A 17,822-nucleotide genomic window follows, 5' to 3' on the forward strand; every position below is an offset into this window, starting at 1 on the left:
GTTCCGTTAATTTGGTATCTTCTGTAGTATAGTTATTGTCTACATATTTTTTTGTTATGGCATTTTATCGGATGTTGGTTCCCTTCAAGCAACTATTTTATTTCCATTCATGTTGAGTTCACCTGTCATTGTATCACTGGTGGATCGTAAAAATCAGCAACACTTTTTATAACTTCATTTCTGATAGTTGTGATTGATACATTTGAGTCTCTGAATCTCCCACCATCAGTAATGTTATTTGTGGTAGCATTGAGAACTCTCCGAACTATGCCGACCCTCTTGATGTTACTCATCTTTAAAACACCATATTTTTCCTGGAAAAAAACACAACTTCATCCCAGTCAACTCCAGAGAGGTTCATAAGATCAGCAAGATCATCTCTAGTTGCGTAATTCAACAAGTCAATATCATCTTGTTTTCTTGTCTTTGATAGAAGATCTTCCATAAATATCAACCATTATATGATTAGTAAAAATTTAAAAAAGAACTCATGTATGCATGTACAACTTTATGAGGTGAATCAGATGATTTTGATACAGCATCAAGTACAGCAATTACTTCGTAATGTTGAATACCATACAGGAGTATTTTGAAGATGATTGCTTTGCACTCTGCCGACATATTTAAAAAATTCTTTTGGTGGCACCAACCCATACGAATCAAAATAAACAATTCCACATGGATCAATCGCGTATGCAACCCAATGAGTACCTGAACCAGAACTTCCATCAAGATTAATGATACCGGTTTCAACATTGGTTGTTTTGGTAATTGATCACGCATAAAAACACCAGAAATGTTTCATGTTTAATTTTTTAGCAGCATCAAGTAAATCAAAATTGGACATAGGAAATAGACACTTTGCATCTGACGAAGTGTCCCAGGAATTCTCAGACCTTTTCCATACCACGAGTGGGGAGTTACTGGTAGTCTTAGGCCGCAACCATATCATGGGCCTGACAATCTTAAACGGCCAGGCTGCAGCACATTTGGCGCTCTTAGACGTCTTCTTTGTTGTACCCGTCGTGATCTTTTTTTAAGCTTTCTCTGTGCATAATTCCTTTTCCAGTTGCTTTTTTCAGTGCCATTCCAGCAGCACTTTTACAACAGCTGTGAAGTGGAAATATACCACCCATCTTGACTGTGTCTTTAATGGCACCCACAGAAATAATAAGTTTTATGCCCATTTTTGATTCTTTGGCTTTACTGAGGTGTTTGAGTTGACATTCTGTCAGTGATAATTTATTTTTCCACCTTTGTTCTTTTTTTAGTAATACTTTTATTCCAAAGTTCTCTTTTGATATTGATTGTAGTTTTTTAATCTGACCAGGAGTCAGACTGACACTAACATGATGATATGAGTGATTTATGTTATCTATTGACGCATTAATAACTTTCATTGGTCCATCAACACCATCAGGTAACATTGTTTTGTCTGAGAGTATGACAGCGATGGCTCTATAACCACCAGCAGGCAGTCAAGCTACACGAGCTCAGAAGTGTATATCTGACTGTCTTAACAATTCCAAGTGTTCCAGTGAGAAATACAGCATTGTAAAATCCTGCCCAGATATCTGCAAACCAGAACGAACATTCTGATCACACCCCATAAACGTCATCAACCGATGATAAGCACGTGCAACATGATTTTGATCAAAATGTAGCAAAACTTCTTCAGAAGGTTCTTGATGTCCATTTGTTTTTAAAGAAACCTCAGAAACTCCAAGTGTGTCAAATACCATTGGATTTAGTGAATCTACTCTGGCATTTTCCTGAAACGCGATGAATATATGTCTAGGTGCTGACATCCCCTGCTGTGATGCTAGCTGCCATGTGAATAACCCAGCAGCATTACTTTGAATACTGTCTGTGGTCATTGTCGTCAACCGTGATAATGTTGATTTACTGCCCTGACTCATAAAAGAAAGTAACTGTTGTTCTTTGTCAATTGATGGAGTCATTACTGGCATCCACAGTGAAAGTTTTGTTAGTATTACTTTACTAACATCAACCGTGTTGGGTCTCCAGATTGCATCATTGTCAGTGGCTTCTCTTACAAGTACCACAGTGTGTTTAGCGCCAAATATAACTTTTCTAACATTTCTACAGAATCCAAATATGTGTGATAGTGGAGTTGAAATAGTCATTCATTGATGCAACTGTGCATTCAGTCTCACATAGCTACTCTCGGGATGATCAGTGGTATCTTTTGCAAACATTGACGGACCCGCTGACCTCAAGTGATCATCGGAATATCTTGCCAAACCCAGTATCTTCGTGGCAACATCAACATTTTTGAGACAATATTTTTTCTGTCAATCATGTATATGGTGCTGTTAAATAATGCCATGACACCATTGTTAACTAAACCAGGTTGATCCAAAAGTCCATATGTTGTATCATCTGCTTTAAAAAGTCTACTTCGATCTCATTGAATGCCTCAGCGGGCAAGAAATATCTACTTGTATCCTGAACCTGTAATTCGATTCTTCCACATGCATTAGGTACACGTGCGTCATAAGAGAATTGGTGCATCCATGTCAAATGTCAAATGTGGGATCAGATACATATTTGAAAATGTTATTATATATACTATCGTCTAACACAAAGACCACTTCAGGAAATTCCATTTCCTGCTATCAGACTAGCAGTTATATTTTTTTTCTTTTTCTGATAGTGGTACACCAGCCAACTCTACTAATTTTTGACTAGCAGCTTGATTTATTATTTTACTAAAATTTGAAGGCATCTCTTCAGTGCTGGGTAATTTTGCTGGGTGTGGTTTTCACTGTATTAATCATGCTAGTCTGTCCTTGATTGCTGAGAATGCTTTACTAGCAACATCACCAAAAGCACCAATATCTTTATCACAAACAGCGTCAATAACTTTCATTGATAATTGTTTTGCAATCAGTATTGCTTTTGGGGCTATCCTTCTTAACAGACCCTGAATAACATCACCAATTACATCACTGTAGGTAACTTTTTTACGTAGGTAATCGTGAATTTATCACCCTGACCATGATCGGTCCACATTGAGCATTATATGTACGATCATCTTATTTTATTGTCACTGATCTAATTGCATACCCTCAATCACTGTGATAATTATCAAAGATTTCATCGATAAGAGACCGATAAACATTAATGTCCATGATACCATCTGTAAATAATCATTGGCAAATATCAGCTGCTTCATTAATAATTTCTGGGGAATTATTACCGGCTAGTCTTCCGCCAATCAGAATTTCCTTGCTGCTTTTGTTTTTTCAAGTTGCTGCTCCATTTCTTCATTTCTTTGTTCCCTTTCCTGCTTTGCACATCTAATATACTCATCTACTTCCTGGTTAAAAATGTCAAATTGTTTAGCATCTCTTTCAGATCTGATTTACGAAATATCATTAACTATGCAATATACATCCCTAATCCAATCAACAGATCTCATCATGTTAATATATTCGGGTTTTACATATTTTTCTCTTTCATAATGTCCAAATGTGGCAATATTAATTATTTGGTCTTTGTCCATGATAGCAGGGGGCCCCGAGTGGCTGAGTGGTCTAAAGTGCTCTCCGTTACGGATCACTGCCATCTCACCTCTGTCTGCATGGGTTTGAGTCTCAGATTCGGCTGATGTGGGTATGTGAGAAAGCTTGCCAGTAGCTTCTCGTGGGTCGGTGGTTCTTTCCGGGGTTTTCCCAGGTTCTTCCTCCACCATTAATACTGGCCGCCATGTATAGCCTATCGTGTGCCAAAAAATGGCGTTAAACTCCACAACAACAACAACAACAACCATGATAGCGGCAATACCTTCAGGTGTGAATTTTGGCTCTTGGCAGAGTTTGTGGTTGAACTTCAGGTTGTGGTTGAGGAGGTTGCTGGGGTGGTGGAAGATGGCCAGCAATATCAACAGGCAATGTTTCAAGACCTTTTTGAACCACCTTAGTTGCTGTAACAATTTTCTTTGTTGGTTTGACAATTGGTTTAAATGCCTGTTCTGTACCTTCTGCAAATTCCACCTGAGACTCTTGACACTCTTGTAATTTTTGCTTGACAGAATCGCAAACAGGGATATATTTCTTAATTGCCACTAGTCACTCCCGAGCTAATCTAGCCGTGTGAGATTCCATTATTGATATAATAATGATTTAATTACTCACACACTACAGCAGCAGGGAAGGTGCGACCAAGAATAAGTGTTTGTGTGGACAAATGAACACACATACAAATTTGAAAACACGAACAACAAAGAAAAAGTAACAAAATGAGCTAACCCAATTAGAGAAAATCTCGGTCAGTTAAAGGCTTCGGTTTGGTGTTGTTGACTTTGTAATTTCTTTTTTTTCCAAATGAAGTTTTATTTTCATGGAAGACTTGCTCCAAAATTGGTCTGTTCACCTTCCCTGCTTATGGCTAGATCTACTCATAATTTGGACCAGTGAGGGTCCTTGCTATCAGACCATGAACCACATTCAAACCATGAACCACATTCAGACCATGAACCACATCCAGAGTCAGTTTTTATTGCTCTGGATCTATAACAAAGGAAATAATTGTTTTCTTTAAATATGCTATTGGATAATTTTCATTCCCAGAAACAGTCATTTTACAAAAGTATAGTGTAAAAAAACAAATACAATTTGGTTAAGCTAATACCCCTCCTTTCAGTAATAACATTTTGTCTTTAGTTAGGAGCATTGTGCTTTGTATATTTAATCCTGTTTTTAAATTCTTTTCATTTTAAACTACTTTTTGGCAGAAATTCCTTGGGAACCTTGTGATGCTGCTGCCATTACAGTTCCTTCAACCCCACAATACTGTCGAGCCCATGGAGTATATAAACTGGATCCTGATGTAAGTGGAGTGAAACTTGTGTGTAAAGGATGAGAAAGGAATAGTATAAGATTGTTATTCATGGGCAGGTTGTCTTCCTTGTCCATATTCATTAAAAGTTTGCTTCTTACTTGTACCTATGACTGCTCCAGCGGCCTAGTGGTTAGAGCATCCACCTTAGATGCTGGAGGTCGTGGGTTCAAACCCAGGCAGAGTCATACCAAAGACTTATAAAAATGGTACTAACAGCTGCCTCACTAGGTGCTCAGCATTAAGAGGTTAGTGTTAGGACTGGTCAGCCTGGTGTCAGGATAAAGGGACTGGGTGGGACATCATGCTACATGTCTGAAGCATGATGCCCCATTGCTAGACAACACTATAAACTGCCACACTGCAGACATCATAGTGATAAAACTGAAAATTATTTAAAGCTACATTAAAAATCCAAATCATGCACAGACACACACACAGACAGACACACACACAGACAGACACACACACACACACTTGTACTTACCATAAGACTGAAACTGTTCAGATATTCTGTTTAAAGAGATCTTGTAACTTTTTAAAAAATATACATGTACAAATATTGTGATTCACTTACACAAATTTCATAAAGTTGCCATAAATATGAGCAGTAAACAAAAGCTGATTATATTTCTTCCAGAAACTTCACAAGTAGTTAACTCTGAGTAGATGCATGTCGGGCAGATTTTCTTTTTGTGTAAGGACAGTTATTAAATTAGTTTTGTTGGTGCCATAATTTTCACAAAATATGCTGCTATTTTGTTCTGAGAAAAGGGGTAGTGCCCATATCTTTTTCCACTATCCAGAATTGTGGCTTGTATTATTAGGGTCAATACTGTTGTTTTTTTTGTCATAAAAATTTCATTAATGGCAGTTCTTGAAGAAAAATCACTTAAAATGAATTGGTTTGCATCAGGTAAGGGTGATGCAAATTCATTGAATTAATTTTGGATGAAAAATTAAGCAGTTAGGGAAAGTGCCTGTATTCTAGTCATAATTTGTTTTACAACAAAGGCTGCGTGAAGACATCACACTTGCCATTTGATTGAAATATCACAATGGGTCACACGCAGACCTGCCAACCCTCACAGTTTTGGTGTGAATTTCATGACTCTCAAGTCACAGATTCACACTGCATGCAAAAATTACCAAATTCCCGCATTCTCAATTGGCTTTAATCAGGAATCAATTTAAGTGCTAGTCAAAATAGCAGCATTGGTCACTGATGCCAATAATGGCCCTGTATTGCTAGTTGAGATGTTAGTAGAACTATATTCAGTTGTTACAGTTTGCCCTGTAGCAAGCATTGTAAAGTATATAATCTATATTTAAAACAGAAGTTTTACAGATGCTTGTGAAGAAAACCGGGGCCCAACTGAATTTCTTTTATTGACACATGTACATACATGTAGCAACTGTTGTTGTTTTAAAACAAACACTAAATGAAAATAGCTTTTTTGAGTATAGGAATTTTTTAGATATTGAAAGATTAGCATATATAGTAATTTGCATGAGTTATATTTTGCCATGCATGCGCCAATACCACTAGTCATTAATCGTTCGATGTTTCATCTTCTGTTTTGTAATTAAGCTATGCTATAGTTAAAATGTTTTCACCTCCAAGGGAAAAGATATGCATTCTGCAATCAGTGAAGTATAGATTGCAGTACATCAAACACTGGCCTTGCATTTAGCCATCAAACATCGATGTACATTATAATTTTTACACAGTAGTGTGCTGCAAATTTTAGAATTGGGAATGTACACAGGGCTCGCTCATATCGTTGCTTACAATTTACCTTTCATACATATATTATTATGTGGACATGTGGCAAAATGATGTGAAAAAGCACACTGCTAGCAAAAAGCATATAGATATTGGGAAAATTAAGAGCATCCACAGCAGAATTCAGCTCTGAAATACATTAAACCACCTACTCAAGTCCTGCAAGCTACCAGTGTTAAAGCATTGTGAGTTTTCTTGTTGCAACAAACAGTGAGTATTTCCTACTGTTCAGAGAAATAAGAGAAACTTTAGCACCTACTTAGGTGTTGAAAATTTGCAACAATTTTGGTTGCCAAGATTAAACAGCAGGCAAAAGTCTGAACTTTTTTGAAAACAAATTTACCATAGCCCAACTGAGGAAGTTCAAGGCTGCCACAGCATCATATTATGAGAAATAGCATATGTATCAGTAAATTTGGCTAAAAATAAATTTGTACATGTAATCAGTGTAAATAATATGTTTTATTTTTATTTTGGGATTTTCGTATAATGCGGTACGGGCTATCAAAAGTTGATGAAGCTAGTGTAAAGGTATAACTTTTCACTAATTGTGTTAAAAATTCACAAATTTTTATCCCACTTTTCACTAATTGTGTTAAAAATTCACAAATTTTTATCCCACTTTTCACTAATTGTGTTAAAAATTCACAAATTTTTATCCCACTTTTCACTAATTGTGTTAAAAATTCACAAATTTTTATCCCACTTTTCACTAATTGTGTTAAAAATTCACAAATTTTTATCCCACTTTTCACTAATTGCGAGGGGGGCCTGAGTGGCTGAGTGGTCTAAAGCACTCTTCATTACGGATCACTGCCATCTCACCTCTGTTTGCATGGGTTCGAGTCTAGGATTCAGCCGCCATGCATAGCCTATCGTGTGCTGAGAAATGACGTTAAACCACACAACAACAACAACAACTAAATGCGAGTCTGAAGGGTTGGCAGCTCTGCACACGTGCATTCTCAAACATTATGAGCATATGTTTGTGAACTATCATGAAATATCCCTTGGTTAACGGCAATTAATTTTTTTCTTCATCATTCTGTTATCGAAGCATTGCAGATCTTCTAATAACACCCTTAAATAAGATGACTGCAGGTCAGCAACGATAAAAAAATACATATGCCATTGTGTTGAATTGTAGTTAATATCATTCAAGAAGCATTCATAAAATGATGATAATTATTGCATCACACAAAATGGCTTGCTTAAATATCACGTATCACTGATGGGTTGCAAAGTCTTGAGCATAAGCGGGAGGCTGTCTAAACTCATAAATGCAGCATTGCTACTGCTGGTGCAGATATGTTCTTTTTACTCTAAAAAAAATCCTTAAAAATGACTTGTGAGCCATACCCTTGATTGATGTTATCACCAGCAATTGTAATCATTCCTGAAAAGGTCCTTTACTTAAAGGTGTGTATGTGTTTGTGTGGGTTGAGGTTATGTGTTAAATTACTTCAGCTTCATTTGCTACAGACATCTTGTTTTTTCTTCTTATTTGTCTTGCTTCTGATAACAAGCAGATCTCAAGTCTAAGTAAAAATCAACCACGTTCTTTTGTGAACTGACAGCAACTAATAATAAGTCACATCTACTCAGATCTCAGTAGAACTCAAGCTAGAAGTTCTGGCCCTTTGTTCTCAAAATTATTTTACGATAAAAATCAAACTCTAGCTGAAAACACCAGATTAGATATAATAATATAATACATCTTATCATGAAATTGTGCAGTGAAGATAAGAGACATAATACAATTTTGAACGTTCTACGATTCTGATGCTATTCTATTTAAAGTTGCTGACTGTCAAAGTTTTTGGGACCTTGGCTTTGAGTCTTGCACAGAAAGCTTTGAGACTTAAATTCCTGGAAGAAACATGACCCACGACCTCAGTCACGAAACATCTTGAGAAAATAATTTTTAATAGGACTAAAATGTAGATCTGTAAAAATATTTTGAATGACAGCTACTCATTTTAAGAAAAGGAGAATCACCAGAATTTTAGAATTTGCCTACGAGAGTTTGTTGTGTATATTTGTAAAGTTTCATTGATGTTCCAAAACATTATATGTGGTTTCTAATTGTAGCACTTTCTTTATGAAGGAAATTTATTCACCATTAGGAGAATTATTTAAAAGCCTGGAGGTTTTTGCATATCCAGGTGCCTAAGTCATGAAACTAAACAAAAAAAAATTAAAAACCTACAAATTTAAAGTCATACTTTATGCTCTTAGTAATATTCAAACTTGGCATTTAAATATTTAGAGTTTAAAAAAAAAACATGCAAAGTTTATTGTTATTCAAACCTCACTTTAATGTTTCTTTTGTTTTAATTTGAACATTAGGCTAAAGTTTGTTTTATGACTCCAGGACTGGATTTGATACCCTATAGTTTATGTGTATTACAATGATTGATGTTTATAATAACAGGTCTGAAGATTTATTCTCATACTCTGTTTTCTGCTTGACTTGAACGTCTGAGCTCTTTTTGGCCAAGGATTTGATGTAAGCCAATCAAATGCCCAAAAAAATTCTGACATCTTATTGGCCAAGGATTGGTTGATGTTAGCCAATCGGATGTCTGAACTTTTGACATCTTATTGACCTTTGATTTGATTTTTGTTCATCAGATGCCCAAAATGTTGACATCTTATTGCCAAGGATTTGATGTTAGTCCACTAGATGTCCCAAATTTTGACATCTTATTGCCAAGGATTTGATGTTAGTCCACTAGATGTCCTAAATTTTGACATCTTATTGCCAAGGATTTGATGTTAGTCCACTAGATGTCCCAAATTTTGACATCTTATTGGCCAAGGATTTGATGTTAGTCCACTAGATGTCCCAAATTTTGACATCTTATTGGCCAAGGATTTGATGTTAGTCCACTAGATGTCCCAAATTTTGACATCTTATTGGCCAAGGATTTGTTGATGTTAGCCAATCGGATGTCCGAACGTTTGACATCTTATTGACCAGTGATTTGATTTTTGTTCATCAGATGTCCAAAATGTTGACATCTTATTGCCCAAGGATTTGATGTTAGCCAATCAAATGTCCAAAAGCTTGACATTTCATTGACCAGCGATTTGAATTTAGCTTATCATATGTAAATAAAACATTATGTCATCATATTTGCCAGAGATTTTGGTATGGTTTAAAAAGATGTCCAAAATTCTGACATCTTATTGCCAAGGATTTGATGTTAGTCCACTAGATGTCCCAAATTTTGACATCTTATTGGCCAAGGATTTGATGTTAGTCCACTAGATGTCCCAAATGTTGACATCTTATTGCCAAGGATTAGATGTTAGCCAATCAAATGTCCAAAATTCTGACATCTTATTGACCAGTGATTTGATTTTTGTTCATCAGATGTCCAAAATGTTGACATCTTATTGCCCAAGGATTAGATGTTAGCCAATCAAATGTCCAAAAGCTTGACATTTCATTGACCAGCGATTTGAATTTAGCTTATCATATGTAAATAAAACATTATGTCATCATATTTGCCAGAGATTTTGGTATGGTTTAAAAAGATGTCCAAAATTCTGACATCTTATTGTCCTTGGATTTGATATTAGCAAATTAGACATCCAGAGTTTTAGGTGAGCTTGAGTGCAAGAATTTTGTTGTAATTTTTTGGACTCCTGATCTTGTTACTCCCACCATACGAGAATACCTCATCATACTATCTAAATTCTCAATGGTGCTGGATGTAAGTTGCTAAAATTTATTGTTCATTGTAGGTAAGATAAATAAGTTTAAAGAAACTAAAATGCCCAATTAAGAAACTGTTCAATGTTTGCCACAACGTCATCTGGTAGAAATCTTGGTTACTTAATCTGCCAATTTTGATTCTAAACAATTCCAAATGTCTTTTGTTTCTCTTTTCAGGGTTTTGTTGAAGACATTTTCTTTAGGGAAAACCTACCCATGTTGGAAAAGTGTGAAAGACCAGATGGAAAAGTTCCTGTTGTAAGTCTTCATAGTAAATTTATTCTATAAATTGTTCAGAGATTCAGGGTGATTCATATTTACATTGTGTCCTATTCCATGTGCCATATTATCTCAGTAATTTTCATTCCATTCTTGTGATTAAAATTTTTAACAAACATTATACAGACGATTTGGCCAATAGGAAATTCCCACTACCTAAAATTTCACAAGCTTTACGATGATTGATAGTTTTGTTAAGGCTGTAAAAGTAATGTAATCTTATTAATGAAATGTTATGACTATAAGTAAATGAAACATTTCTCACGTTCTTTTATATTTTATTCTAATATATTATATTTGTGACCAGTTGTATGGAACGACCACCTGTGTGTAAGACTTTGTTCCATATGTCCTATTTAGAAATATGTTTATTTGATTTCTACATGTATATAAAGACCACCTGCCTGGAATGCCGCTTTTGGATGATTCCTGGAGTTGTTTTTATATACAAATTTGGCTGTACAAGCAACATCAGTAGTAGAGTGGTTAAAAAAGGTTTGACAAATTTTACATACCCTTGTATAGTACAGTTTCTGTTTTCAGGGTTTTGTTGAAGACATTTTCTTTAGGGAAACTAAGCTAACATATTTGGCTCCAGTTTGTTTTATTGAAGCCTTCTAACCCCTTGTTTGATTTTTTAAAAAAAAGACAAATTTGAAAGCCTTTGCCATTTTCCCATCCAACATGAGATGGACAGTAATCTTTCAATGTATCTGATGACATTCATTTAAAATCTTATTGTTTACCATACAGATCTGAGCCTTCTTGAATTACGGACATATTCAATGCAATTATGTGTAAAATGTAGAACGAAGTGTAAAATCACTCCAGCTCCAATGATTTTTGTACAGAGACACACAGATGCATGCTTATTTTGGTATTGTTTATATATACACAATGGGAATACACATGTCTGGTTGTTCCCCTAACTTTCATACATCCTTAAGCTTAGATTTTAGAGTAATTAATAGAGCAGTTAATTGTATTTGCATTGTCTTTATGTTATATAAATACATTAAATTATAAATTCTTTCAGTCGCCAATTGCCCAATTGTTTGTCTTCATGTTATTGTATTTCATTATTTTGAGTTTGGTTTTGGTTTGGTTTGGTGTTTTATGGCATATTTAGTGCCTAGGCAGTTGGAATAAAGTGCCTTACCCAAGGACACACCTCGGTACCTGACACAGGGGTCCAATTGTAGGAGTGTGGCATAATAACCACTGAGCCACCCTGGCTCTGCCCCATGTTTTGAGAGATAAATGAAATGAAGAAAATTGTTATTGCTTTGCTAATCACTACATTAAAACAGGACCATTTACATTAGTAAAATTGGGTAATTTATTATTTACATAGTCATGGACTGATACAACAAGCAGGATATTTACTAATATAAAGATGAAAATCAAGAAAGTTTTTTCTTATAATTTGAAAACACCACATTTAATCACCATTTTTCAAGTACAGTTGTAGCAGCTTTAGTCAATGTAATGTCTGTATAGTTTAGAGTAAGACCCACACTTCTTGTTCATATTTGCAAACTCAAAAAGAAAAGAAAGCTTTAAAAAAAAAAAATAATTATTTACGACATTTTATCCAAAGATGTATCATTATTTTCCTTATTTGGTGCAACATGGGGGGACCACTCCAGTAGCCTAAGGGGTTAGGGTTTCTGCCTCAGATGCAGGAGGTCACGGGTTTGAAACCCAGCTGATTCATACCAAAGACATAAAAATGGTACTAACAGCTGCCTTCCTTGACATTCAGCATTAAGAGGTTAGTATTAGGACTGGTCAGCAAGGTGTCAGGATAATGTGACCCAATGAGTGGGACATGATGCTACATGTCTGTGCTATGATGCCCCAGTGCTAGACATCACTATAAACTGCCACATTGCAGTCATTGCAGCAGTGTAACTGAAAAATTGTTAAAGCTACATTAAGAATCCAAATCTCTCATTCTCTCTCTCTCTCTCTCTCTCTCTCTCTCTCTCACACACACACACACACACACACACACACACTGAACATTTTGTTAAGTGTTGCTCCTAAGTTTTGGGACAAGGAAACAAAAATTATTTTTATACCTTACCACAAGGTTGTCAGGGGTTCTTTTAATTTTTCACGTTTGGAAGTCCTGTCTGAATTTCCATGGTTGGAAATTTGGAAGTTCCATCATTACTCTTGTCATAAATTTAAGTCATTTTTATGTCAAGAATGTTATTAGTGTCTTTTAAATTTAAAAAAAAATAATTTAGCAGTATTTAATTTTTAGGAATATTTTTAAAAAAATGATTAACAGGACACCAAACCAGATATTAACTGTGTAGCATTTATGAATTGTATCTTGTTTCTGTGAATAATGCATATATAAACATGACAGTATGAGAAAAGTAATTTTCAGATTTAGAATATTTCTTTACTGATTTAAATGCGTTGAATATAAATGGAGATGTCATGTTTTTTTTAAATGACTGATAGATTTGTATATTTTATAAATCAGATACCGTATATACTCACTCACAGTCTGCAAACAACAAATATCCTGATCTGCCATTGCATAATTCACATGCAGATCAGGGTCTGTGTTTTTTGTTCTACTGATTACTAATAACAAACTGCATAGACTCAGACCTGCCAGCACATTATGCAACAGGAGATATGGGTCTGGGCAGTTTGTATTTGGACCCATCATATAAGTGATTATATTTGCTAATTTAGGAATATAAACAAGATACCTAATAACGTTTTTAATTTTTGACCAAGGCCATCAGTTTTACCTGATTATTCATGTATATGCTATTTTCAGGACAACTTTCCAAGGTCTCTTGTTTTCACCACAAGTCTCTGCAGTTATGGAAGTGTATTGCAATTTATCAATATGGCCATGTATGATTAAGAACCAGTCCTTGTACAAGGGTATGTTATTCAAAAAGGATGAGCAGTGCCTATATATATAAATATATATCAGTCTTCACCATGGCATATAGAGCAGATATTTCTGTACTCTGTGTCTGTGAATTTCATTGGATGCAGCAGCAATCCACTAAGTCCCATCAAAATTAAATTGTTCAAATTTGAACTCTGTTTCTCCATGATCAAGACAAGGGGAGCACACAACATGAACTGACTGATAAATAAGCAATTTAACACTGCCAGTCCATGTTTGCACAAATACTTTTCACTCAAATACACCTGTAATGGTTTCTTTTTGGTACACAGTCATACTTTCAATGATAAACTTACAAAGTATCATTTTTAAATCGGTTGCCTCCACCCTTTTCGGCTGATGTACAATGCACTGCTGTTACAAGCTATTGGTTAGTTGGCATTACATACTAAGGGAGGCAACTCATGAAAATCCAATAGAGTTGCTAGGACAAAGCACTAAAATATCTGTTCAGTCCACCAAGGTGTAGATAGGGTTATCATATCAGCACCTTGGCTAGTGAAGATGGTACAGGTGTTTTGTAATCAGTGTAGCAGTTTGAAAAGGAAGATTCTAGAAATTATACTGAAGATCAGCCAAGTGAAAAGACAAACATGTAAATAATAGAGGGTCTATGCGTTCTTCTAAATCTATTATTACCTTCCCAATGGGAACTGTTTCCCTTATGTCTTTGGCTTGGCATGGGCACTGTGTGGCAGAAAACACTATAAGGGAACAGTTCCCAAACTGGAACTTGAAGCTAATCAGAAAATTTTGTGAGTTATTTGCAGAATGTTCAAACGCAAACTTGTATGCAGAGTTTGTTTGATTACACACAGGTCACAGGTTTGGTGTATCTGTCTGATGCAGTGGTAGAGAAGATGATGTCTTTTTACATGAAGCCACCTTTGGATGCTTGTACATACTTTGGAGTAGATAGTGGAGAACCACCCATCCAGGTAAAATATTATTAAGTTGCTATACATATGTGGGGTATTTTCTGCTTTGAATTCTGTTCATTATCTGCATTTCCATTGGATGACATTGTTCATTGTCTGCATTTCCATTGGATGACATTGTTCATTTTCTGCATTTCCATTGGATGACATCATTCATTGTCTGCTTGTGTAGCAGATGTGGAGATGTACTTGTCACTTTTCCAATAGTTGTGGCAGTGGTAATGACAAAACAGAAGTGATTGTCATGACATTAACAATGTTAAGTTCAGGCTTAGTGTTAAACTTTTGGCAAGTCATAAACAATGGGGTATATTATACTAAAGTTAACATGTGAGACCCAGCATTTCACAGAACCGTTATATTGACAGTTAAGTAACAGTGGAGATACAGCATACAGGGTCCATGCTGGATTCTGATATTTAAGTGAAATGACTTCTATCTCCAGCCAGAACAGAGCAAAGTCAACAAATTTAGGAGAAGTGATTGTAGAAAGTTAAACATGGATAATGTAGATACCAAGAAACTAATTGACTAATTGGACTAAATAGATAAAAATGGTGACAGAGATGATGAGAAAAGAAAGATGCAGATAATTTTGTGGTGATAACTAGTATTTATCATAATTATACATAAAGGGAGTAGACACCTAAAGGATCTAGTCAGCTTCCAGATTTTGAGCAAAACTTTGAATATTTAAAATGAGACCAATATTTTTAGTACAAATTTTGACATAATATTGGAGGATTAATATTGCCACTTGTTTAATATTGCATCAAAGTCATGTTTGTTATGAATCAATATCATTGTCACAAAATATATTGTGGGGAGTTTTCACTCTGCACTAATCCTCCATTTCTCCATCAAATACATTACCTGATCACATTACATCAGGATAACTTTCTCAACCTCCAAATGCAGCCTTTCTGGAAAGACTAAAAACATATATATATATATATATATATATATATATATATATATATATATATATATATATATATATATATATATATATATATATATATATATGATGGAAAATAGAAGCAACATATATATATATATATATATATATATATATATATATATATATATATATATATATATATATATATGTGATGGAAAATAGAAGCAACAATTACAGGTTACCCCCTCCCCCCATCTACAGGCTGGGTGGCTACCATTATACCCAGATGTACCAGTTTTTAAGTTTACTGTCATGTATAAAGGAGTTATCCATAGAATCCATTTAGTCTTGTACTTAAATTTCAAATTATAGATCTATTTTCATTGGTATAGTATGTCAAAATGTTTTATATGGTGCAAACATTTTTGTAAATTCTAATTAATTTATTTATAGTTTTGCAATTATCATACTGTTTGTTATTGTTACGTTTGCAGGAGAAAGTTTGTGCTTCACTTATCAACTAGGACTCTTATAAATTGTTTTGATAATGTGGTTTACATTATTTCAATTTATTTGTATATTTTGTACATGCACTTGTTTTTTCCTCTTCTTCATTGCAGGACCATTCTGGTGGTCTAAGTGGTTAGAGTGTCTGCCAAGGATGTGGAAGGTTGTTGGTTAGAACCCTGGCCAAGTCATACCAAAGACTTATAAATATGGTCGTAGGAGCTGCCTTGCTTGGCACTCAGCATTAAGAGGTTAGTGTTAGGACTGGTCAGCCTGGTGTCAGGATAATGTGACTGGGTGGGACATGATGCTACATGTCTGTGGCATGATGTCCCAGTGCTAAGCATCATTATAAACTGCCACTCTGCAGATGTCAAAGCAATATGACTGAAATTTTTTAAAGCTATATTAAATATCCAAATCACACAAACACTCTTCATTCCAGAGATGACAACCAGGTGCAAAAAGAGTAAACGATTTAAAGTTACGATGATGGAAATGAAATTTGTCTGTGCATATAATTGCTTGTTGGCACACTCATGTAATGCATGTCCACATTGGTGCACAAAATACTTGGGCCAACATTTTTAAAAAGCAGCAGATGGGTTGCAAAAACAAGTGCTCCAGTACATTGTAGCTATATTTATTTATATATGCCTCATGTACAAGTTGTTGATTAATGTCATGAGGAAAATCTATATCCCCCTCAGTGCATATGCAGAAACTGCACTAGAACGTACACTGTCTGTGAATACAGTAGAATCATTGATTAGTGAGATGGTCGATGTAGAGATGCACTATCCACTCTCCACAATGAAGATGCAGAATAGTACCAGAATATACTGTATCTGTTAATACAGTAAAATCAATAGAAATATTGATTAGTCTCATTGGGGATGTTGAGATGCCCTTTCCACCCCCATGCAGACACAAAAACAGCGCCAGAATGTACTGTATTCATGAATACATTAAAATCTTTGATCAGTCTCAAGGGCGATGTTAAGATGTCCTCTCCTCCTCCCATGCAGACACAAAAACAGTCCCAGAACATGCTGTAACCATGAATACAGTAGAATCATTGTCTAATAACTACCCACCATGGAAATGCTGAATAGGACCATGCCCATTACACATGGAGGTGTGCAATCTTTTACCCAATCTGTACACGAAAAAATTAAGAAATGAAGCCAGATGTGAAAGATTTGATGCTTGAGTGGACAGTCATTACTGGCCATACTGCACCAGCCAGCTGGACCACAAGGCTTATATAGTCTTTGGTATGCCATTCCAACTGCTGTTTGACCAATCCAAAATGGCTGTGCCGGACCGGCTTTCCATAATGCGACTACTAATCACTTGCAGAATGATGATGCTTGCTGATGACACTTCATCACCATTTCTCATTGATGAGGGTGATGTTATTGAAAGTATGAACATGACAATCCAACAATGGACTGTGCAAAATCTACTTTACAGCAATAGAGGAAATCATCAGGATTTTCTTTTTTTTGATGCCATTCTCCACCTTCAATCTGTTGTACAATTGATGTGGATAGATATTATGATGATGACAGTTTGAGATTCAGAAACTTGCCACAATTGTTACAGATTCTAAAAAAGTAACTGGGCATCTCTTGGAGCATTTGTGATCCCATTAACTTGACCTTCTTTATGGGGATGTCCAATATGGCTGCCACAGCAGCTATCTTGATTGTTTTGCTATCACTACTTCTTCAGAATGGATGGTCAGATCATTATGAGGTTTTCACTGAAAGACTTCATATGATTTCTAGCTGGTCCTAATGAAAATCTGACATTCAATATGGCCACCATGGAAGTTGTCTTAAAATCTTTTCATTACAACTCTTCTTGGACAG

At 35.4% G+C, this 17,822-nt stretch overlaps 1 protein-coding gene across 1 annotated transcript in view; it reads left to right on the plus strand.

Annotated features, from left to right (window-relative positions):
• The window catches only part of LOC149780777 (L-fucose kinase-like), a 190,776-nt gene that overhangs the window by 51,779 nt on the left and 121,175 nt on the right, over window positions 1-17,822 (plus strand). Inside the window, exons 7-9 of the mRNA XM_089937854.1 lie at window positions 4,760-4,854; window positions 10,551-10,631; window positions 14,418-14,537. Coding sequence (XP_089793980.1) covers window positions 4,760-4,854; window positions 10,551-10,631; window positions 14,418-14,537 — 296 coding nt within the window. The remainder of the gene's footprint in view (window positions 1-4,759; window positions 4,855-10,550; window positions 10,632-14,417; window positions 14,538-17,822) is intronic.

This window comes from Sinohyriopsis cumingii, chromosome 16 (genome assembly GCF_028554795.1).
Source record: "Sinohyriopsis cumingii isolate HCF-2022 chromosome 16, ASM2855479v2, whole genome shotgun sequence".
NCBI lineage: Eukaryota > Metazoa > Mollusca > Bivalvia > Unionida > Unionidae > Sinohyriopsis > Sinohyriopsis cumingii.